This window comes from Panthera leo, chromosome E2 (assembly GCF_018350215.1).
Source record: "Panthera leo isolate Ple1 chromosome E2, P.leo_Ple1_pat1.1, whole genome shotgun sequence".
Taxonomy (NCBI): Eukaryota; Metazoa; Chordata; class Mammalia; order Carnivora; family Felidae; genus Panthera; species Panthera leo.
In genome coordinates this window covers 42,960,525-42,984,115 of record NC_056693.1, presented here as the reverse complement: position 1 = coordinate 42,984,115, position 23,591 = coordinate 42,960,525, and the positions used below count along the sequence as shown (strand labels likewise).

Here is a 23,591-nt window from a genome sequence, read left to right as displayed (position 1 = left end):
GAGGCAGGTTATAGGGGAGGGCTGAGGCAGGGGCTATGTGGCCAGACCCTTCTCAGGAGGAGCAGCACTGTCTTGTTTTCAGCCCTCAGAACTATTGGGAAGCCCTTCCTTGGAGGACTAGCCAGTATATGCCAGTCCCTGACACAGGCTTGCTGGGACAGGCAAGGGGAGAGGTGGAGCTGCTCCAGCTATTTGGGGGAGGGAATGATAGTCTCAGCTTACAGTGTGTTTGTTTATATGTGTGTATATGTGTGCCGGTGGGTGTTCATATGGAGTGTTTGCCAAGACCTACATATAAGCTGTATCCTGGCATTTCATACGACTTCATTTTATGAACATTGTTAATGTCTGTATTATCTTGGAGACAAATTTACCACAAGCTCCTTGGTGAGCTTGGTGAGCTCCTTGGTGGTTCAAGTTATTTCCTCTCTTTTGCTTGTATAGGCAGCATTTTTGCAGGTAAAGAGTTTTTCATATTTAAGATTACTTTCTTGGTGTCCTTTCAAGAAGTAGAATTATTGAGTCACTGGACCAATTATTGAGTCACTGGACCATCATATTAGTGGCATCTGATGTACATGTGGACCATTCATCTGAACCATGTTTTGTCAAAAATGTTTGCTCTTGAGTTTATAATAATAATAATAATAATAATAATAATAATAATATAGTTATTATAATTATTATTTAGGAGGTTTATTTCATTGACTTCTTAACTTTGTGCTGGGCACTTTATATGTATCGTCTCATTTACCCTTTAAAACATGAGGGGACACACACCTGAACTTCTGTGCCTTTCACATTTGTGTTTGGCAGTTACAATAAGGACATCAGACACATATTTACACCAAGGTATTCACTTCCGTACACATCAGATGTGAGGGCTCATCCTTCTGCTCTGCGTGTGTGCATACACATATACGCACATGTGCCACCGCTCAGCCAGCTGTGGTGGGATTAAATGGCTACTGGGTGTTGGGCTTCTCCAGGCCATTTCCCAAAAATTGTGTTCCTGTTGGCTGCATTGATGCCTATATCTTGGCTTCCTGAGCCCCTGACTTGTGGCATATTGTGGAATAATTTGGGTCATGGGTTAGCTTCCCATCACCCGCTAGAGCCAGCACTCCTGAGGGCTAAGTTCACTGGGTAAGCTGCAGTGCTTATGCTGGGCACACGGGGTAGCCTGCAGAGGAGTTTCTGTGTCTACAGAGGGTACGCACATGGCACACATCGTCTCTGTCTGGGCAGCTCCCGGGCTGATTGGCCAGCTGCCATTCCAGGAAGCCCTCAGAGAGCCTATCAGCCAGCTCTGGGCTTGCTGCAGTTCACAGGAGGCACCTGTTTCTGTAAGGAGATGGTATGTGCCTGTGTGTGTATTTTTGTTATCATATTTGCCCACTTGTGGGCAGCATATTGCAGAGAAACTGCATCCCCTCCTCCAAGCTACCAGGACAGCTCTGGTGACCAGCCCTTCTCCAGCCTGACTGCATGAGCACTGGGGGAAGTTTTCATTTTGTTTCAGCCTCTTTATTCTTATTCTGTGGAGGTTGGACCTCCATGATGTGTGTAAGGGAGCCCAGACAGGGAGATAGTTTGTCCCTTCAGGTGGTCAGTGAGAAATGCAGTTCTAAAGTGTCACCTTGAGCATTTCCTTTCTTCTAGCATGGTCTCATCTTACCTGGTGCATCATGGGTATTGTGCCACGGCCACAGCTTTTGCCCGAATGACTGAAACCCCGATTCAGGAAGAACAAGCATCCATAAAGAACAGACAAAGTAAGGTTGATTCTCCTTTCCTCTCTCCCTCCCTCCCTCCCTCCCTCCCTCCCTCCCTCCCTCCCTCACCTATCCCTAACTCTGCTGTCTGGCTCATGCCAGCCTTGGGTAACCTGTCAGGAGTCCATTCAGCTCTGGTCCTTACCACCAGGAGACTAGCCCACAGCCCCAGCCCAGCAGCATGGGAATGAATGTCTCAGTGCAGCCTCTTCACTACACACTCTGATGGCCCGGCACAGGCTGGGGCCTGGCATGGCTGGATCCCACTCCTCCATGCTTGTTTCCTTCCCCCAAATCCTGGCCTCTACTCAGCCTCCTGTTCATGGTCTTTTGGAAGAGTGTGTTTGCATCTTACCAGACCAATGTCCTGCCTTTCCCATTTACTCAGCTTTAGTAGTTCTGCTTGTTCCCGGCCAGAAAGAGGACTGAAGTAGTCAGACAGGGTGAAGGCTGGTTCTCAGTGGCTGCTGCGGTGGCACCTCTCTCTGCTCCCACCTCTGGTCCTGCCTTTTGCAGACAACCAAAGGAAGGAGTCAAAGGAAACTTTCCCAGTGTACATACTGGCCTGCATACTGTGTGTTTGGGGCTCTTTTGTGGAAGGAGGGTGTTGGGAAAGAGGAAACAGAGCCCAGTAAGGAGATAGGAAGAGGAGAGGAGAGTGAGGGAGAATGGGTGTGTGTGGATGTGTGTCTGTGTGTGCCTGCTTGCGTCTCTCTGAGCCTGTCGTCTCTGTGTATGTGCATGTGTCTGTGTCTCCCAGAGAAGCTACGCCCAGCCAGACAGACGGAAAGGGATCCCAGACTTGGGATCTACGAATGAGAGCCTCAGACCCAGAAGTCGCTCCCAGCAAGATGCACCAGGCCCCAGAGCAAGAGCAAGATGCTGATGGCCTGAAAGGTGTCAACGTCAGAGATGCCAGTGTGAGGAGGATGACCTCCTCTCCCCAGCAGGGAGCATTCTGCAGCCCCTGAAGACTGCCAAGACTTGGGTCCTGGCCCAGAAACCATTGTGCTCCCTTTGCCACCCCCCTGTGAAGCCTGACAGGAGAGAAATCTATCTGAAGAGGAGCCCCTAGGGCCACCAAGCTGCCTGGGTGCCCAACCCCAGATCATGTTCCCACAGCCAGAGCCCCTCCCCATGCCCAGGTCCCTGGCGAACTGACCTCCACAGGAGCAAGCCTCCAAATTTGCTCTCCTGCCTCTGCACTGAGTCCCACTTGTTTTCCCCTGTTATTCTTTGAAGACTCCCGACACTTGACAGAAACCAGGGTCTATTTTGGGGCTGGGAGGCCAGTTTCCTTCTTCAGCCTCTTCTGTGAGCATCTCAAGCATCATGCTACTCTGAGCTGGCCCACCTGACCATTGGCTAGTCCATGCTCAGAGCTGGTAGTATTGTAGGCATGTGATTATGAAGGAGCTCTACAGCCCCTCACTCACTGCCATGCTTTTGCTCTCTGCAGAGATCCAGAAGCTGGTGCTGGAGGGCCGTGTGGGTGAGGCCATTGAGACCACGCAACGCTTCTATCCAGGACTGCTGGAGCATAACCCTAACCTGCTCTTCATGCTCAAGTAAGTTTTGGGCACCACCAGCTGCCCCATAGTCCAGCCCCTCCCAGCTGGTGGTCGGAACATATAGCCCAGACGAAGCCCAGAGCATTGCCGCTCTGCTCCCTCTGCAGGTGCCGACAATTTGTGGAGATGGTGAATGGGACTGACAGTGAGGTCCGCAGCTTGAGCTCCCGAAGCCCCAAGTCCCAGGACAGCTACCCTGGCTCCCCCAGCCTCAGCCCCCGACACGGCCCTAGTAGTTCCCACATGCACAACACAGGTCAGCCACTCTCCAGAGGGCTCGGGGAAGAACTGGTGTGGAGAAGAAAGGCCACCCATATGCCCTTCCCTGGGCTGGGCTCAGGGCTCGCTGCTGGATTTGGGGGAAGGGAAATGGGACCACTGTGGTTATTCCTGAGACCCCATTTGATGGCAAACTGCCCCTCTTCTTCTGACTACCCTCTGGTTTCTAGGAGCAGACAGTCCCAGCTGCAGCAATGGCGTCGTATCCACGAAGAGCAAACAGAACCACAGTAAATACCCTGCACCCAGCTCCTCCTCCTCCTCCTCATCCTCCTCGTCTTCCTCATCCCCATCCTCCGTCAATTACTCCGAGTCCAACTCAACAGATTCCACCAAGTCCCAGCCCCACAGCAGCACCAGTAACCAGGAGACCAGGTGCCTGTCCTGCTCTGCTTCTTCCTCCTGCTTTCTGCTCTGCACCAGCTGGGCTTACTGCAGCCTGTCCTTTAAGTGCCACCCCCTGTCTTTCACCCCCACCTCCATCCCAAGTCTGTGCCTGGAGTAGTAGCTGCTGACCTGCGAGACCAGGCATTGGCTCCAGCTTCTGGCCCTACCCATGATCCAGCTGCCACTTTCCTTGGCCCTGACTTTTTCCAGAGGCACTGGTACTGCCAGGCTGAGAATGTGGTCTCCTGGGAGCAGACCTGGCAGAACCCCTAGGGTCTACACTAAAGAACCTTTTGCTGGGTGGGGCTTGAGGTCAGATAGGTTGGGCAGCAGAGGTATTAGGCTATAGACTACAGGTGACTTTCAGCAGCCCCCAGGCATGCCTCAGGTTTGACCTGGGTGTGACACCTAGAGATTCTTATCAGGGGTCTCTGGTCACTGGGGGGTAGGGGAGGAATGTGTAGAAGGGGTGCACCAACTCAGAGGAAGTCCAGGAAGGGGAGAGCCGCAGAGGCAGCATTGAGACAAGAGTGAGAATCAGATGAGAGGCCTCTGGGGATAGCTGGTGTCACACTAGGGTCCGAGTGTTGGAGCCTGGGAAGCCTTTCATGCTCCTAGGGTCCTTTGGTTTACCCACAGCAATCTGTGGCTAAAGCCTGAATGGAAGCCCAACCAGGTTGCTCCAGCCACATCCCTCTGGCCAACTCCCACCTCAACCCTTCTCCACAGTGACAGTGAGATGGAGATGGAAGCAGAGCATTACCCCAATGGTGTGCTGGAGAGTGTGTCCACACATATTGTCAATGGCGCCTACAAGCATGAGGACCTGCAGACAGATGAGTCCAGCATGGGTAAGAATGATGGCTCAGCATGGTGATCCGTGGGTGGTAATGGCTCTATCCAGATGTCTTCTGTCCCCCAGGAAGGGATTGGGAAGGGCAGGCTTTGACAGCCTGAGAAACTCTAACCAGACCTGGTCCACTGCCGCCTTAGCCGATCATGAACGGGTGGTTGAAACGGGAAAGCCCCTGCCCTGCTGCCAAGATCAGGGCCCCTGTGTCTGAGGCTAGAGGCAGTTGGTGAGGGTGGGCACTCTTATGAACACCCGTGCATCTGTAGAGGGTGGGAGAAGGGAAAGGTTCTAAGTCCAGACCCCTAGACAATGTGCTTGGTGGACTAAAAGCACCTTAGCTCCAGATGATCCACCTGTTCCTCCCAGCCCTAACTTGCCTCTGGCAGTCTCCCCAAGGTCCTTCTCGCCATGTTCCTTTTGGGGTCCCCACCCCAGTTCTCCCCTTCTCTCCTTACTCTTCCTGATTTGTTCTCTGCTGGGCTCTGGGTGCAGATGATGGGCATCCTCGGCGGCAGCTCTGTGGGGGCAACCAGGCTGCCACAGAAAGGATTATCCTGTTTGGTCGCGAGTTGCAAGCACTGAGTGAGCAGCTGGGCCGGGAGTATGGCAAGAATTTGGCTCACACGGAGATGCTGCAGGTATAGAACAACCTGACCTTCATACAGAGCAGGCCTCCATTTTTGGGGGAGGGAGCAGGGTGACTCTGGGAGGGCTGTGGGGGCAGCAGCAGCAGGACAGAGCGGGTTCTAGTGAAGTCCACAATGGGAAGCAGGACTTCGGGGGCATATGCTACTCTCTCTAGGCTCTGGGGAAGGCACAGTCCTTTCTGACCCTATGCTCACAGGGCACCATGTAGGGCTCTGTATGCCCCTGGAGTCATGGAGGTGTGTATGTGTGTGGCGTGTGCCACAGTCCTCTCAAGAATGTCCTGTCCCTTAGGATGCATTTAGCCTGCTGGCGTACTCAGATCCCTGGAGCTGCCCAGTTGGCCAGCAGCTTGACCCCATCCAGAGGGAGCCTGTGTGTGCTGCCCTCAACAGCGCCATTTTAGGTAAGCAGCTCTAACAATAACAGAAGCTGGTCCATGAATGCCTAGGGTGGCTCCTCCCTCTCTCCCTGGGGATTGCTGGTATTTGTCCAAATTAGGGCAGTGTGCTCTGCCCAGGCACTCTCTGGTAGCCCACAGGACTTGGGCTTCCATGGCTGAACTTAAATCTTGACCTCTCTCTGCCCAGCTGAATTGGCTGGCTAGATCATGATAGACTCTGGCCTGTGTCTATAGGCCTGGGCCAACACATTGCTCTAAAGAAAGTTAAGGTCCTCAGGTTCCTAGCATGGCTGCATAGCCATGCGCTGGTGGCTGGGACATACTCACACAGATATGTGAACACCATGTTCTAAGCGATTCTGTCCACTGACCCCACTTTGTGCTTCCAAGGGAACTTTGACCTGAGCCCAGTTCCTGGGCAGAGCATTTACCAGGCCTGTCTCTCCTTCACAGAGTCTCAGAACCTGCCAAAGCAGCCCCCTCTGATGCTCGCCCTGGGTCAGGCATCTGAATGTCTACGGCTCATGGCCAGAGCGGGCCTGGGATCTTGCTCCTTTGCCAGAGTCGACGACTACTTGCACTAGCTGACCACGCTGGCTGGCCCCACCTGGCCCTTCCTCAGCCCCAGGGCTGGAGCAGCCCTGCCCTCCATAGGCATCTGGCGCAGGGACCTGGAAGCCATGGGCAGAGTCCATTCCTCCTGCCTGGCCTCCCCAACTCTGTTTTCTTTTCTTTTCTTTTCTTTTCTTTTCTTTTCTTTTCTTTTCTTTTCTTTTCTTTTCTTTTCTTTTCTTTTCTTTTCTCTTTTCTTTTCTTTTCTTTTCTTTTCTTCTCTCTTCTCTTTTCTTTTCTTGTTTTCTCTTCTCTTTCCTTTCTCCTCTTTCTTCTCTTCCCTTTCTTCCTTCCTCCCTTCCGCCCCCCCCCCCCCCCCCCCCCGCCAGCCCTCAGTCTCTGTCTTCACGTGCAGCGGCCTCTGACACAGTATTGGCTGGTTACTCTCATGTAGCGCCTTCTAGTTTGAAAGGGGGGTTTTGTTTTGAGGAGGGGTTGGGGTTTTTTAAATCTTTTTGTTTTTTTCCTCCTGACTGAGCCACCAGTATTTATCTCTGGAGAGCTTGTGCTGAGCTGGTTTCTGCTCATTTAGTGATGAAGCCTATCCAAGTTGGTGATAGCTTACTATTTTCATAAGTAAAAAAAAAAAATGAGATTATATATATAAATATATATATTAAAAAAAGACACAGTATTTATCGTAGTGTTAGTGATCCAGCACCTCTTGGGTGAGGCTGTCCGGACACCATATGTTTTTATTTGAGACCAACTCATTAAAAAAGAATCATCTCTGTCACCTCAGCCAAGTGATTTGTTTATTTCAGGCTTCCCCTTTGTTGAGCCACAGGCCCAGCTGCAGCTCCTGGAAGCCCAGTAGGCTTTGCGGGGGCCACTTAGTGGGCAGGTCAGGCTAAGCTGGTTTGCAGCATCCGAAAGGTGTGGGTCCCTAGGCCCCTGAGAGTCGGGCTGGGTGGACAACTATAGGGCTGAGGCTTCAGAGAAGGAATGAGTTGGTTGGCCCAGGGCCACACAGCAAAGCAAGGGAGTAGAGGGTCCTTGGCCAGCACGCTATCTACCGTTCTACCCTGCCTCTCACTGCCTACCTTGCCCCTCCCTTTCTCCCCCCACTCAGCATCCTGTTTTCCCTTGTTAAGATGGCCAAATAATTCATTTACTCTAAATTGATTGCCTGGAAACTACCTGCCTTTGACTCGAGAGCTGCTGTGTGTCAGGCTGCGGGGAGGATGTCTCCATTCCAGGACAGAGGCCCTTGAGTACAGGGACTGCCTTCTTTCTGCCTGGATCTTCACCATCTCTGCACAGCTCTGATGGAATCCATGCTTTCTGTTGTGAAGCTAGGACCTTGTGGAGGCAGATACTTGGGCCACCAGTTGCTGGAGTGGATGGAACTCTTGACCTACTAAGCCAGGCTTCACTGCAGCTGTGCCAGGCAGCTCCCTGCAGCTTGGTCCCAGCCACTCTTAGAAAAGACTATTATGAGTATTTGTTGGCCAGAGGAAGGGACCTCATGGGCTCTACAAATGTCCCACCAGCCGTTTCAGATGGATCTTCATAGCTGGTGGGGTAGAAACAGTCCCGGTACTGCCATCAGGGAATCAGGAGAGGAAGGGCTGAGATGACTGTTGGGACTTGAGCAAGCCATCAGTGGAGAGGACTGACTGCCCAGGAGGAAGAAAAGGAGGAGGCCTACCCAGAGGAGCACCAGGAGGGGCTGGGCTTTCCCTACCTGCTTCATAGTGAGAGGGAGTGCACAGGTAGCCCTTGCCAAGGGGCAAGGCCAGAAATTGAACTTTGAGTCCCTGCCTGGGAAAGGGCTAGATAAGCTCCTGCTCTCTGGCAACAGACATAGGGATGGTTGGTACAGCCTGAGATTCATTGCCTGTCACGCCCATAGCTGGACAAGAAATGGGACTCAGTTGGACCAACTGCTCGTGATTGGTGTAAGGGCCCTGGCCCTGTGCTTTCCCCGAGTTCTGCCTTGGGGCATGATCCTATAAGCTGCTGCTTTTTCTTGGTCCCCACCAGGGCCTTGGCTGTCACCCCACAGACCATGGCCTGTTGGAGAGGTGTTGTCATGTCTGTAAAGGAAAACTCATCCTGTGCGAGGCTGGGGATGGCTAGCTCCCAAATGCAGAGGTTAAAAACATCAAGGTGTTAAAATGATCAGAGCTGAGCAGGATTGGGCATTAAAACCAGAGGCTTTTTTTAGCTGGAATGGGGTTCAGAGACCATCTACTCCATCAGTCCTCTCATTTAATAAGGAAACAGGCCTGGGAGATTAAATGACTTAGCCAAAGTCACAGAGCAGGTTAGTGGCAGAGCTGGGACTAACCTCATCCCCATGGGCTGTACGACACTGTTTAGTCTTGAAGCCAAATGGTGAGTGAAAGGCTTAGGCTGGTGAGGCCCCCAGCAGTGTCTAAGCAGCTGGTATCTTCAGGGGTGTGTCAGGGATGGGGATGGGTGGCTGGGCTTGAATTGTGGAGCAGCTGAGAGAGGGCCCAAGAGGGCCCAGGACAGCTGTGTGCTGCTTGGGGTTGAGTGTCCACCTGGCTCGCGCTCAGTTCCCATGGCCATCTCCCCATTTTCTGTGCCTTATCTCTCTGTTTCAGCTGAGTCCAAGTTGTTTACTCTGTTCCTCTCCAGAGGGGCTTTCTGTCCCAATTGGACAGCTTACCTTTGGGACATAAGCCTTTGCCCCACAAGCCATGGAGAGGATCAAAACCAAGCTGCTTGAGTCCACTATCTTGCTGATAGTCCAGGGCTGCCTGCCAGCCAGAGGAGCCCCTTATGCACACCCAGTCCTACCAGCCTGTTGTCTGGGAGCCAACAGTGGGGAAGGCACCTGGGAGGAGCCCCAGTGAAGGGCTGGACCTGACCCAAGAGGACAGGAAGAAGACCTGGCTCTGTTGGGTCATCCAGCCCTGGGGGAGCAGCCTTCCCTGTTTACCTTTTCCCCTTGTGCCACCAGATGTTACCTTCCAGAGCGGACACTGGCAGATGATGCAAAGAAAGCCAGAACCTCTGATCCTCACCCACATGGGTCTGTGGCTGGGGGTAGGCTGCCAGAACAGGGACACTAAGAGATGGGGAAGTGGGGACTGCCCAGCCACCCAGCACCTTCCTACCCCTTAAGCAAGCACAAAGAAGATGAGGCAGAGAACTGTCAGCGCTGAAAGTTCCTTTGGTTGCTCACAACTCAGGTATGCATGCATGTGGCAGCCAGGCAGCAGAGCCCCCACTTGACTGCCAGTCCCGTGCACCGGACCTGTGGCCAGTTCATGGGCTCTGGCTGCCTCAGGTGCCACCTCTTTGCATAGGGTTTTCCTCCATTAGTAACTACAGCTGAAACAGATGTCCTCCACATTGTGCACACTGGTTCTGCCTTTGTCCTTGCGAGTTGATACTTGGCATTAGCATGAAACTTGTGGGAGGGTTTAGAGAGAATTCTAACACAAAACATCCTATTAAATTGTACTTGAGAAATGAAAAAACTCCTGTTGTATTTTGACAGAATTATTTTTATTAAAATATACATCCATGAGCAGTCACGAGTGTCTAGTCTCTGTTTTGAGTCTTATTGGGGTTTGTACCCTTTGTGTGGCACAGTCTGTTTTGACAGTTTGGCCCCTTCTCAGCCCACCTCTTAGGTTGCCAGGCCCCTGGTACCCTTCAAGACTTCAGGTGTTTGCGAGAGCCCAAAGAGGATAGGAACTTAGGCTTCAGCTTTCTCCCCCCAGACAGCTTTCATCTAAGACAAACAAGGAGCAAATTCAGCTTCCAAAAGGTGGCCACAGGTCCTCCTGTCCACAGGGTAAGATTTTAATGGACTCCAAATACACTAATCCCAAACACTGGGTAGTCAGAGCTCTTCTGAGGGTTATTGAATTAGCTTCCAGGCAGTTTGAGGAGAAAGCACTCATACTCCAAATCCTAGTTCTGTTTACTAACTCTGGAAAATTAACCTTTCTCAGCTTCAGTTTCCCCACCCTTAAAATGTGATTAATCCTACCCCACGGAGGTAGGGGATTATAGCACATATAGGGCAGGCTTGACAGAGAGGGATAGATACAGTACATGCGTGCTTCACTCGGTTATTTTATAAGACTATTACTCGACAGAACTCTCTTAGGGAAAAGTTACTGTGGCGGGACAATGGAATGTTAGATTAAGAACAAAAGTCCTGGTTCCATAAAGCCAGAGTAGATTAATTTCTCTCCAGTGGTTCTCTACAGGGAGTGATTTTATCCACCCACCCCCACCCCTACCCCCACAGGGAACACTTGGCAGTGACTGGAGATATTGTTGGTAGTCACAACTTGGGTGGAGTGCTAGGCTAGTGGCATCTACTGGGTAGAGGCCAGGGATGCTATAAACATCCTACAATGCATAGACAGCTCCCAACAACAAAGAATTATCAGGCTCAAAATGTCAACAGTGCCACTGTTGAGAAACCCTGTTCTAGGGTGAATCTTGGGACAGAAACAGAAATATCAAGCACAAACACAAGCACATTTTGATTCTGCATGGCTGTTCAGAATCCAGGGGAAAAGATTAAGGGGATAAAACCCTATCAGAAGAGGGAGGTTAGAGGTTACAATTTCTCATCACTCTGGGAGTCTTCCATGCTCTGAAGGTGGCAGCAGTGGCAGGAAGTCCTGTCTCCTAAAGCAGTTGGACCCGGTTGGTCAGCAGTTCTGAGAATAACTGCCTCAGCTCAACTGACATATTCTATTGTCACAGGTTGCTCTGGAACCACGGCTGGGACACCTTCCTAATACCACCTGAGTGGGGGTCCAGACTCACCAGGAGTCAGAAAAGCAGGGGAGGGGCTCCCCATGTAGGAACAACCCCTAATCCTACATTTCCAACATAGCCTGTTTTACAGTAAGGCTTACAGGTTTCACTACTCCAGCGGACAATATGGTGAACTAAAGAGAAGTCTTGTTACAAAACGGTATTGACTTGGGAGGACACAGGCTCCAGTAGAGATCAGGGGCACTGAGGTCACTGTAGGACCACTAACATGTAAGTAACAACCGAAGAACACGCAAAGGAAGAGAAAGGAAAGAAAACAGGAACCAGAGAACAGAAAAGACAGTCATTAGTAGGAGTCAGGAGGCCAGGAAGTACGGCGAGTTCAAGAGAACTACCGTTTGCAACGACAGGTCGTTGTGTCCAACACCAGACCTTCCTTCATTCCAGAACAACCAAGGCCCACCACAGTTCCCAGAACCTGGTTGTTTTTGATGCTGGACGGAGGCCCGAAACAAGTAGACGCAGTAACACACTCGCCCACCAGCCACCACCGCCGGAAATAAAGGACCTAGCCCTTCAGCCAAGACACTTAACCTCCGCCCCTAAAGTGCGAGCATGCGCACATGCGCAGCCCTCAATCACGGCACCTCCCAGCGCAGGCCCACCCCCCCGTCAAGGAGCATGCGCAGACTACTCGCCGTCCCGCCCCTCCCTTTCCAGAGCTCCCGGTTCCTTAGAAACCAGGCGGCGCGTTCCCGGTGGCTGCGCTTTAGATTCCGGGGCCCGCGCGTCCCCGCCAGCCTACCTCTTGGCGGGCGGGTGGTGGTCGAGACCGGTCCGGACCCATGGTCTCTGGTACAGCGCGGGACGGGCGATGCCAGCATGCCAGGTGAGAGGCGGGCCCGCGGCGGCGGGTGAGGATGAAGGAGAGCGCGGGCATGGCGCGGCAGCCAGCGGGCGTCGACCGGGCCTCCGCGGCCCGGCGCCCGAGGTCGGAGGCGGAGCTACTCATAGCCTGGGCTGGAGGGGGCAGTTCTAACTGCCACCGCGGTCGCCGAGTTCGGGGGTCGCCCCGGAGTTTGTCCTCCCCACCGCAGAAATAGGACCTACAGATTTGGTCATAGAATTGTAGAATTTTGTGTCCTGAAAGGACCTCGGCCATGACCCATCCCTTTACCGGACGCGGAAACCTAGGTTCCCCTGCCTCGTGCCGAACAGACCCTACCTGTGTGAGGACTGACGATTTGTGGACGAGGATGTGAGGTGTGGAAGCCTCAGACAAAGGGCGCATAGGGTAGCTGGTACATCGTCTTTCAGAGTGAGATGGGACTTGTAGAAGGTAAATACTTTAAGGAAAGAGAGTTCAGGTGGCAGATGGGAGAAAGGACACTCCGGAAAGTGCAGGTGGCTCTGCCAGTTACAAAATGCCCACTGGCCAGGTCTCAATGGCCCTGGCCTAGCTTTGAAGCCCAGGAAGGAAGCAAATGGACTAGCGGAGACAAAAGGTGAGGTAAGGTGTTCCCATCGAGATGTTATCACACGAATGAGGTGGAAGGAAATGGGGGTGGGGAGATCAGGACTTGTGAATGGTTGTGTGAAAGTTTACCTTCCCTCTGCTGCCAAAGGTAAAGAACGGGACAAGAATAGAAAAGTTTAAAGTTGCATTAGCTAGACAGCAGGAAAGGTTATAAACCATCTTATAGAAGAAAGTGGGTGCCCTGTGAGTATCCAGAACCAAGTTGGGGCACTGCCCAGAAGACTTTTGTAGGCTGTGGGGCATAAAGGTCTCAGAAGGAAGAGCCTGTAGAGTATGACCCTTCATTTGAAGGGAAGGCTATTTAAGTTAGAAAAGACACTTAACACATTATTGAGATATGGAGAAGACAGTTGTCTTTGTGTTGGGGAAGCTACATTCATTCTTGATAAGCAAACTCCTTTTCTTCTGAAAAGCTATGTGCACCAGGGAACAAAAGACTTTTTTTTTAACGTTTATTTTTGAGAGACAGAGCACGAGTGGGGGAGGGGCAGAGCGAGAGGGAGACCCAGAAACCAAAGCAGGCTCCAGGATCTGAGCTGTCAGCACAGAGCTGACTCGGGGCTCCAACCCACAAACTGCGAGATCAAGACCTAAGCTGAAGTTGGACACTTAACCAACTGAGCCACCCAGGCACCCCAAACAAAAGAGTTTTTTAACTAAGGCCATCCATTTTACAGAAAATGTGAAAAAGTACTGGGTTTTGACTTGGAATATGGAGACTGGACCAAGAGATGAAAATTTTCAGCAGACAGTTCTGTTGGACTCCCCATTTTTACAGTTAAAAATTCTGTTGTCAGGCTTTCTCTTAGCACCCGGTTGTCTTACTTTTCCTATGGAATGATTGGTCTGAGTCTGATCACTTATATTTATTTGAGGGGGAAATTCAGATATTTCTTTAAGTATTGCTAGAATCCACTAGTAGTAAGATTAGCAATAACACCCCTTTTCCCCCTTCAAAGACATAAAGATTTGTAATATGGTCAAAAGAAGTGTGTGATTTTTAGAAGATGGTCCCTGATTCTAATCATCAAAATCAATTTCTTACTAGCTTGATGAAACTAATTATCAACGTATATTCGATTTTGCAGTATGTTTTCTTTCCCCCTCAGAGCGATGAGATACATTTAAAGTATGATGGTGTTAATAGGTCAGATTAGTTTAAGAAACGAAACTTTGTCTTAGGTTCATAAATCACTGCCAGACCTTATCCGTGATGTTGTGGCTGTGCATTTTATTGATTTTTCTTTCATCTGTGGAAATATTTTGTATAAAATATATCAAGAGATATAATGTGGTGTTATTAGAAGGGTTTGTAATCTGTGCGGAAAATTGGCACTGTTAATCAGATCCTGTCAGAAAAGCTTTATGAAAATCATTGTATTCTTTGTAGAAACTCAAATTACTTTAGCGCTGGCCCAGATAGAAGACAGGCTAATAGGCCAAAATCAAGGTAAGATGGAAGGGAGTAATTACCATCTGTGGAGCTGGATGCTGTGTGGGATGCTTTGAATGTAAGTGCAAATACTTTCTTGAATGCGCAGTTGAAGAAGATATTGCGTAAATGTGGTGAGTGTGCCCCATTGATTGGTGTACATTTTTTGAGCTCCTCTGTATAATCAGAAAGACACTGATTTTCTTTTCAATTTTCAAACGAAAAGACGGACTTACAGACTCTTAAAGTGTTTCTGCGTTGCTATAGCAATGAAACTTCGGACAAATAATTGCTTAATCTCAGCTCTGTTTTCTGGGGCAGCTGAGGGCAGTTATCAAATCTGACCTGTAATAAAGTAATCAGCAGTATTTAACAGGCCAATATACCAGATAAACCAGTAATGTTAACAGGATCTACTTTCACTGAACTGATTTTCTGGTTATACAGTAAGAGGAGAAATGCAGTAGAGATGCAGTGCCATCTGATAAAAGAAGTTGTAACACAGACGTTGGTGTTCAGAAAACACAGGAATCGGAGACCACTAACTTAGAAGTAGGAGAAGAGCCTTTCTGATGTCTGACAAGTCACTCAGGCATATTTATAGTAGGAGGTCCAATTCCTGGATAAATTCACTGTTGGAATAGGACAGTCTCTAGGAAAAAATTTCAGATTTTGCTATTTTTGAGAATTCATGTACAACATAGTAATGGAACATTATTTTTCTTAAATTAAAAAGTAGCAACTTTGTATTCCAAGGGAGTCCAAATATCCAAGTTACTTGAAAAATTTAAATGTTGGGTGTTTTTAAAAAATGGGCTCATGAAAATCAGAATGGTAAGAGATACTGAGAAAAATGTGAAAGCATTAAGACTTCCGACATTAACACTTACTATGAATTAGCCATTAGGTCAGGAATGAGCTCACTCGAGTATTATCTGTATAAACTGAGACAAAAGAAATGAGAAACGAAGTAAGTATTTCTGTCTCACGGGATGGGAATAAACACTTAGATAATACAGTTTAAATAAATATTCAGAAGGAAGAAATGAATATTCCTGCATTACTTAAATACACTCAAACTCTATCCTTAAGCACTTGTTCTTTAGATCCTTCTCTTAGAAGGAAAGTTGCAAGTAGTGCCTTTGTCCTAGATACTCGCAGTTTTCAGAGTAGCCATTGACAAAATGCCACATTCTTTGGGACCCAGGATAGACAGGAATTGCGGGAGAGATAGCTCTCCCCTGCCACTTCTCACAGCTATTCCATAAGGGTTTCTACCCGTCCTCTACCATGAAAGCTTAGGAATGAAGGCTGTGAGGAATGGGAATGGAGTATCGAATGCAATCCTTTTTCCTAGCTGGAGATAACTGGTACTCTCACACTGTCAGCTCTCAATTTCTCATGAGAACAGATAACCCCAAAATAGAACCTGCAACACTTCTACTTGGCTTTGAGATTTACCATATCACTTTACAACGTCAGGATCTTTTGTTATTTACTTTCATAATTACATTTTGCTTAGAATGCTGGGGCACCTGCCTGGTTCTTTCGGTAGAGCATGTTACTCTTGATCTCGGGGTTGTGAGTTCCAGCCCCACATTGGGTGGAGAGGTTACTTAAAAATAAAATCTTAGGATGACTGGGTGGTTCAGTCAGTTAAGCGTCCAGCTCAGGTCATGATCTCACAGCTTGGGGGATCAAGCCCTGCATCAGGCTCTGCCCTGACAGTGCAAGAGCCTGCTTGGGATTCACTCTCTCTGTCTCTCTCTGCCCCTCCTCACCTCACTCCCTCTCTGTCTTTCAAAATAAGTAGATTAAAAAAATAGTTTTTAAAAAAATCTTAAAAAAAAAAAATGTTAGGCAAATCTTACAACTTGTGGACCATAATTTCATAATGTGTATAATTTGTAGCAAAATAAATTGAAAATAGTACAGTTGTCTAACACTAGAGAAATAAAGAGCTGGTTCATGGAGTCAGTGAAATATGCAACCCTTAAAAACTGTGGTAACATAAAAAATGCTTATGTCAGAATGGGTACGTGAAAAAATCAGGATACAAAGTTATGAATACAGTTTAATCACAATATATTAAACAAATCTAAAAAAAAACCCAAAAAAACAGAAGAATACAGAATAATTGTTGATGAGTATATATTTTAAAATACAAACCTTCCTGGGGCGCCTGGGTGGCTCAGTCAGTTAAGCGTCTGACTTCAGCTCACATCATGATCTCACAGTTTCTGAGTTCGAGCCCCGTGTTGGGCTCTGTGCTAACAGCTCAGAGCCTGGAGCCTCCTTCAGATTCTGTGTCTCCTCCTCTCTCTGCCCCTCCCATGGTCATGCTCTGTCTCTCTCTGTCTCTCAATAATAAATAAACATTTAAAAAAAGTTAAAAAAAAATAAAAATAAAATACAAACCTTCCTAGGAGTTTCTTGCTGATGTAAAAGATGATTTGGAACTTTCTTTCTGCAGGCCTTCATCCCTTCATACTCTTTGACTGTATTAAAGTTCTGGGGAGGAGGACTGGCAGAGGACAGCACTGTTGTTTCCTGTCTCAGGTGTCAGGGAGTCAAACAGTAGTGTGGTTACCTAGATAATGAATTTTCATGTGTATAAATGAAGGGTACACTGTACATCTTATGTGTTCTCTGAGACTTTTTTTGTTGTTTTAAGATTTTTTACTTGTAAGTAATCTCTATACCCAACATGGGCTCCGACTCACAACCCTGAGATGAAGGGTTACATGCTCTTCCTTCTGAGCCAGTTAGGCACTGCCTAAGACTGTTTCATTGTTGTTTTTGGTGCTTGTTGATAGATAGTCTTGAGCCTGAGGGTCTCTTCAGTGTGTTTTGATGGATGCTTTAGTAGCACAGTGTTCCAAAGTATATTAGAGGATGTTCCATGTGGTTAATGTTTTCTGCCTGGTGGTGTGGTGGTTCCTGCTAGGAAATGGTTATCATCTCTGGGGGACCTCTCTGGGAGTAGCTCTGGGAGCATGTGAGATAGAATGTTTGTCTTCTCAGGCATCCTTTGTTTGTCCGGGAGAAGGGGGGATGGTAGAGACAGCCATATTTCCTGTTACTTTTCAGCCTTTTGCATTGGTTGACAATCCTGTGCCAGTGGCTTATGTTTTGGAACAATGGAGAAAATGATTGAACATAGTATTCCTTATCCGATGTTATTTTCAAAATTAAATCAGTATGCTTAAGTGGCTTGTTTTGGTTCCTCCAGGCCTGAGCTTGCTTCTGGTCATGGTGGTTATTCTTTTAAAACTATCTCTGTTTCTCGTTTCCTTTAATGACTAATAACCCTAATATACTAAGGTTGTTATTCAAAGAACACTTAAATGTCTTTAAGTAATTTCCAAAGTGTTCTGGGATTGTTACCAAAATACTTTGAAGTGTGAGGTTTCAGGGACCTGTTTTCTTCTGAAAACCGTATAAAACCCAGTCTTGGTCCCAAAAGAGCTTAGAGTCTCAATAGTGAGACAAGACATTGTGTGCATCATTTAAATAATAACCAAAAAATCTAAAATATAAAATGAATGGCTGTTTTCAGGAACGCATATCCCATATACATGCTGTGTTTTATAACTGGTCTTCTCCATTACACATTAAACATCTCCCCTCTCCCCTGCCCCCCCCCCCAAAAAAAAGGTAAAAAGAAGAAAAGGTGGTATGACAAAGACTGTCCTGAGATTAGATTATTTTAGATTTCACATGTAATAGCTAGATGATCGTTAAATGAAACCACAGCTGAGTGTGGTCATGGCCTAGTTGATAAGCAGTTTTCTTGCATATAAGAAGGAGATATGTTGGGCACCTAGGTGGCTTAGTCAGTTAGTGTCCAACTTTTGATTTCGGCTGAATTCATGATCTCATTGATTGTGAGATTGAGCCCCAAGTTGGGCTCTGTGCCAACAGTGTGGAGCCTTCTTGGGGTTAGGTAGGTAGGTAGGTAGGTAGATAGATAGATAGATAGATAGATAGATAAACTTTAAAAAAAAAAAAAAAAAAGGAGATGTTTGTGAAGGGCTTTGGGCATTTCCAGTCACCAGAGAACCACTTCATATTTAAACTGTTTGGTGACCAGAAGCCATGTAACACAGAGTTAGAGAATGACAGTCTGAGTTGCTATGCTCCAGGGTGCCCTACAAACGTCCTATACCCAAGAGACTCCTGGCTGGCTCAGTTGGTGGAGTGTGCACCTCTTGATCTCTGGGTTGCGAATTTGAGCCCCACATTGGGTATGGAGATTATTTTAAATCTTAAAAAAAAAAAAAAATGTCCCAAACTGAAATCCAGTGTCTATTACTGTCATAGATAAACCAGTTTTCCCAGGAGAAGAGTACTTTTCTCCATGTTGAAGGTGGAAAACACTTAGAAAACTTCAGTAAATTAAGTGTGCATTCTTGGTCCCTAGGTAAAACCAAAGTTTGTAATACACCTCTCTACGGTTGGCTGTTTCACATGCATCACGGCCAAATGTGTTTTACCTAAGTGATTTAAAAGTAAAGGCAGAGTCTTTGTTCACATGCCTGCTACAGTGAAAGATCTCTGAACACTCATTGTGTTTCTGTGTCAGATCAGTCCTTGGTATTCGGCTATGGGTGTAGCAAGAAATAGAAACTAAGCTCCAGGGACCTAGCCTGCCTGTCTAGATCACTGCTCTGTGTCCCACCTCCTGGCATAATGCCTGACTCATTGTGGTGCTTATAAATATTGGGGAATAAATGAGAAGAGGACTCTGGTGACTGGATAGTGTGCCACTGAAATGGGTGGGGGTGCGCAGAAGGAGGTTTGTGTTTGAGAGGAAAGACAAATTTGGGATGGGAGCAGCTGGTAGGTCACTTATGTGGGGATTTCCAGTCGACACTTAGACATTTAGTAGAGAGAGAGCTGGAACAAGTTGTTGAGGCTGGGAATTGGAAGTTAGTATTTGCATGAAGGTTGTAGTGAAATTGAAGGATTAGATTATGTTGCTTCAAAAGAGAGAGGACTGAGGATGGAATTTTCAGGTTGATGTCAACCTGGAACTCACTGTTAAAGTAGTCTTAGCAAAAAAATAATCTTCTTGTTCTTGCCAGATTTTCAAAAGCAATAAAGAACTAATATGGAGGGGGTGGTGCCTGAGTGGCTCAGTCTGTTAATTGTCCAACTCTTGATTTTGGCTCAGGTCATGATCTCATGGTTCATGAGATCGATCCCCACGTGGGGCTCCATGCTGGGCGTGGAGCCTGCTTGGGATTTTCTCTCTCCCCCTCTCCTTCTGTCCCACCTCCCGCCCCTATGTGCGCTCTCTCTCTCTCTCTCTCTCTCTCAGTAATAAAATAAAATCTTAAAAAAAAAAAAACTTAATGTAGCCAGTAAATAAGTAGTTTTTCCTACTGTAATCATCAGCTGAAGCTAACTTTTAGACCTGATAGCAATCCAGATATTTCTGTGGGTGTTAAATTTTTTCTTTATGACCCAATTTAGCTGACCCTTTTGTAGCTTGGGTAGTTATGCCTCATTGAACAGGTCATTAGGTCTTTCATTAGTGCCCTCGTAGGACACTGTGTGGACTGGAGCAGGGGGGCAAGGAACTGTCCTCTTTGGCCAGCTCTGGGTGTGCCCCATCACGTGGTAGCTGCCTAACAGTTTACCATCATATCAGCTTGTGGACCTGAGGGAATAGCACACCTGTCCTTTGTCCTGTTTGCGTTTTTGCTGACAATGAGAAGGTAGGAATCTGTGACCATGTCACTGAGTCAGTGTGGGCACTGTTAAAATAAAAAACAAATCATAGGAAAATGAAACCTTCTCCAGAGAGCCTCTGGATTTTTGAAACCCAGGGACCAAAACATTTATCACAACTAATTTGTAAAACTCAACACCTGTTTCTTTAGTTTGGCTTTTATTTTTTAATGGGAACATAAATGCAAGTAAAGAAACACTTCCACACATCTATCTGAAAGCAGTCCTGCTGAAAGCGTTCATGTTATCATATCAGACTCTTAAGTACATGCTGTAGGTAGTCCCTCTGCTATGAACTTGAGGTTTAGAACTCAGGCTGCATATCCCCACTCCCCCTCATGTTTATGCTCTGATGATGGGGTGTGGTTGTCTTTCCTCTTTGGGTCTGGCTCTTGTACTCAGGCATTGACCGCCTGTCTCCCATACTGGCTCAATTCCAGGTGTTAGGAGGGGCCAAAAGGAAGGCTGGGGGACAGTTAGACACCTCTTTCTAATTAATTCTTGGTACATGACTGGCGTTGAAGGCCTGATAGAAGGCATTCCTGCTTATTTCCCCAATAGGTCCTAAGTTTTGCAAAACAACAATTAAAATTGACCTTCATGGTTTTATTTTATCTCCTTTATCATGCTCAAAAATTAAGCTTGATGCCTGGATGGCTCAGTTGGTTAAGCGTCTGATTCTTGATTTCAGCTCATGTCCTGATCTCACAGTTTGTGGGTTTGAACTGCATCGGGATCCTCTGCTTGGGATTCTCTCTCTCCCCTCCTCTGTCTGCCTCTCCTCTGCTTACTCTCTCTGTCTCTCTCTCAAAAATAAATAAATAAACTTGAAGAGAGGGAGGGAGGCAGGGAAGGCAAAGAAGGAATTAGACACAAAAAGCTATTGTCCTCTAACCAGTGCACCATCTATACAGGTTTAACCCTACTTCCCGATCTATTCATTCTCACACTTACTTGTACATTAATTCTTCAATGATTACTCAGCACCTACTCTGTCAGCACTCTTTTGTCCTGGTGACAGCAGTGTGTGAGGTAGGCAAGATCCTGCTATCATGACAGATGCTAAATAGGTGATCCCAGTGAATCATGATGGGCACTGTGAAAACCAAAGCCCAGGCTGCTGGGAACTGTAAGCCGAATCACTTAACCCAGCCTAGGCCATGCTGGGTTAAGATGTAAAGAAGTAGTGTTTAAGTGGAGACCTGACAAATCTCCTGAGAATTAGCCTGCCAAAGTAAGAAAAGATTGTTCCAGGCAGAGCAAAGAGCTTGGACCAAAATCTCAGAGCAAGACTGAAAAAGATGTAGTAGCTGCTAGCATGTCAGGTACAGTGTAAGGGAAAAGTGGTAAGGTGGAGAGGTGGGGAGGGGTCCAGCTCATACTGGGAGATGCTTTGTGGACCTCATCAAGGAATTTGGGGTTTATCCTGGGGGCACTTAAAGTCTAGGGAAGGAAATGGTCAGGACAAGGAAAAATGTTAGGTGTCTGTTAGGAGACCAGAACAGTGGATGAATTCCAGGGGCATTGAATCCAGTTGGTGAGATGTAGTGACGGACTGGCTGTGGGGCAGATGGCTTCACTGCAGCCAGAGTGGTTTCTTATGGACTGGTTAGGACTGAATCACTGTCACCTGTTTGAGCTACTCTCACTTGCCTTCCCTTCACAATTACCTGTTGGTGTTTGACTGAACATAGTCACTGGGTCATTGTGGTCTTGTAAGGCCCTTAACATACAGTACACTTCTGTTACATGGAGGAAGCTTGACTGCAAGGGGATTGAGCTAACGAGTAATCATGAGTCATGTCATGTGGAGGAGGGAGGTTAGTTGAAGAGACAGCTCTAGATGAGGGTGCCCTCTTAGCAGGTCAAATTGTAGCTTAAGACTGAAAGTAGCAGCTCGTTTTCCTAATCCCAAGTGGCAGGCAGAGCTATTCTGTTATCATATCATGCTTGTTTTCTTTCCTGAACTATTAAATCAGATTTTGCCCCAAACTACTTAAATTCATGACATAAGTAATCTCTATTATATTGATGAACATATCCCAAGACCCTACTAAATTATATGCAGTTTTGATGAGTTCAGTATATGCATCTTGGTTTATTAACTAACTGTGCAGGAACAAGATCTGCAATCTTTATTTTTTCAGCAGTATGCATTGAATACCCACTATATATCAGGGCTTGTTCTAGGCACTGGGGATGCAACAATGAATAAACAGACAAAAAATCGCCTGTCTTAAAGAAGCATACATTCTAGCAGGGGTGATTGAGGGAATCAAACAATGAGGTAAGTGAGGGAGAGAGTAAGCCAAGTGGATATCTGTACAGAAAAGGGAACTGCAAGTACAAAGGCCCTGAGACAGGAGCATACCTGGCATGTTTGAGATATATTTAGTACTGAGCCACTGCTGCGGAGGCAGAGTAAGCAAGGGAAAGAGAGATAGGACATAAGGTGAGAGATGTAAAAGGAGGAAGGGAATGAGGGCAGACTATGTAGGACCTTGTAGGTCAGTGGAAGAGCTTGGCCTTTTATTCCAAGAGAGATGGGAAGCCTGTGGAGAGCTTGGACAGAGGAATGACTTTTTACTCTAATTTAATTTGAGTCATTCTCAATGCTATGTTGAGACTAGATTGGGGTGCAGTATGGGGTGGAGGAGCAGGGTAGAACCTGGGAGGTCACCTAAGCTGTTGCAGTAATGTAGGTGAGAAAGGTGGTTGTGACTTGAACTGAGATAGCAGTAGGTGTAGTGGATGTATCTTGAAGGTAGAAAGCCAGCAAGATTTGTTAACACATCAAATGTGAAGTGTGAGAGAAAAATAATAATCAAGGATTACTCCAAGATTTTGACTTGAGCTGTTGGAAAGTTTGTTACCAATTTCAGAGATGAAGCCATTGTGCACAAGTTTGGCAGGGGTGGGGGATGGAGGATTGGCAGGGGGTGGCATGGGAATTCCAGGAGTTTAATTCTGGACATTTAAAGTTTGGGATGCCTACTAAAATAAGCATCCAAGTAGAGATATCGGATAGGGAGTTGTTGTTTATACTAGTCTGGAGCTGAAGAAAGAGGACCTGGCTAAAATCTTTGGGAGTCCTCAGAAAATAGTGTGTATTTAAGCCATGAGACTGAATAGGATCATCATGGTTACCACGGGAGATTGGGAAGTAGCCAGAGAGATAGGAGAATAGCAGGAGAAATTTGTGTTCTGGAAATTAAGAGTGTTGCAAAGAGGGTGGAACATGCTATATCAGATGCTACTGCTGTGTCAGCACAAAGTGGAATGAAGATGAGAATTGGCCCTTGGATTTGGGGATTTTGGATTTTGGATTTTGGATTTTACAACATTTTAATTGTATTTGACAAATATCGGGTAGCTGAAGTATTTATGACCATTCCTATGGGGTTGTCAGCCATGATGCCTTGAATACATAAGATACACAATTACAGTTTGAAGTTCTGAACATTTCATTCTTCTCCTACTTCCTTTGGCCCATTTTATTTTACCTTTTATTTATTTTTTTGTTTTTTAAGTAAACTCTTTGCCCAGTGTGGGACTTGAATGCATGACCCTGAGATCAAGAGTCGCATGCTCTACTGACTGAGCCATTGGGCGCCCCGGACCCATTTCATACTGAGGAAATAC

The 23,591-nt window shown here is 47.2% G+C and overlaps 2 protein-coding genes across 17 annotated transcripts in view; both read left to right on the top strand.

Annotated features, from left to right (window-relative positions):
- Positions 1-6,691, top strand: part of RANBP10 (RAN binding protein 10) — a 61,273-nt gene extending 54,582 nt beyond the window's left edge. For 8 of the 9 annotated variants that reach the window (XM_042920467.1, XM_042920471.1, XM_042920469.1 and 5 more), the window contains 8 exons: positions 1,663-1,775; positions 3,235-3,343; positions 3,454-3,602; positions 3,796-4,000; positions 4,742-4,863; positions 5,358-5,503; positions 5,805-5,916; positions 6,367-6,689. In XM_042920467.1, the coding sequence (XP_042776401.1) occupies positions 1,663-1,775; positions 3,235-3,343; positions 3,454-3,602; positions 3,796-4,000; positions 4,742-4,863; positions 5,358-5,503; positions 5,805-5,916; positions 6,367-6,497 (1,087 nt within the window). In that variant the 3' untranslated portion in view covers positions 6,498-6,689. Of the gene's footprint in view, positions 1-1,662; positions 1,776-3,234; positions 3,344-3,453; positions 3,603-3,795; positions 4,001-4,741; positions 4,864-5,357; positions 5,504-5,804; positions 5,917-6,366 lie in introns of all 9 variants that reach the window. The other variant, XM_042920466.1, reaches the window with a different exon arrangement.
- Positions 6,692-11,086: 4,395 nt separating this feature from the next.
- Positions 11,087-23,591, top strand: part of GFOD2 (glucose-fructose oxidoreductase domain containing 2) — a 36,760-nt gene continuing 24,255 nt past the window's right edge. For 3 of the 8 annotated variants that reach the window (XM_042918457.1, XM_042918456.1, XM_042918455.1), the window contains exon 1: positions 11,087-12,133. In XM_042918457.1, the coding sequence (XP_042774391.1) occupies positions 11,860-12,133 (274 nt within the window). In that variant the 5' untranslated portion in view covers positions 11,087-11,859. Of the gene's footprint in view, positions 12,134-12,312; positions 12,750-23,591 lie in introns of those variants that run through there. The other 5 variants (XR_006197076.1, XM_042918462.1, XM_042918458.1 and 2 more) reach the window with 3 other exon arrangements.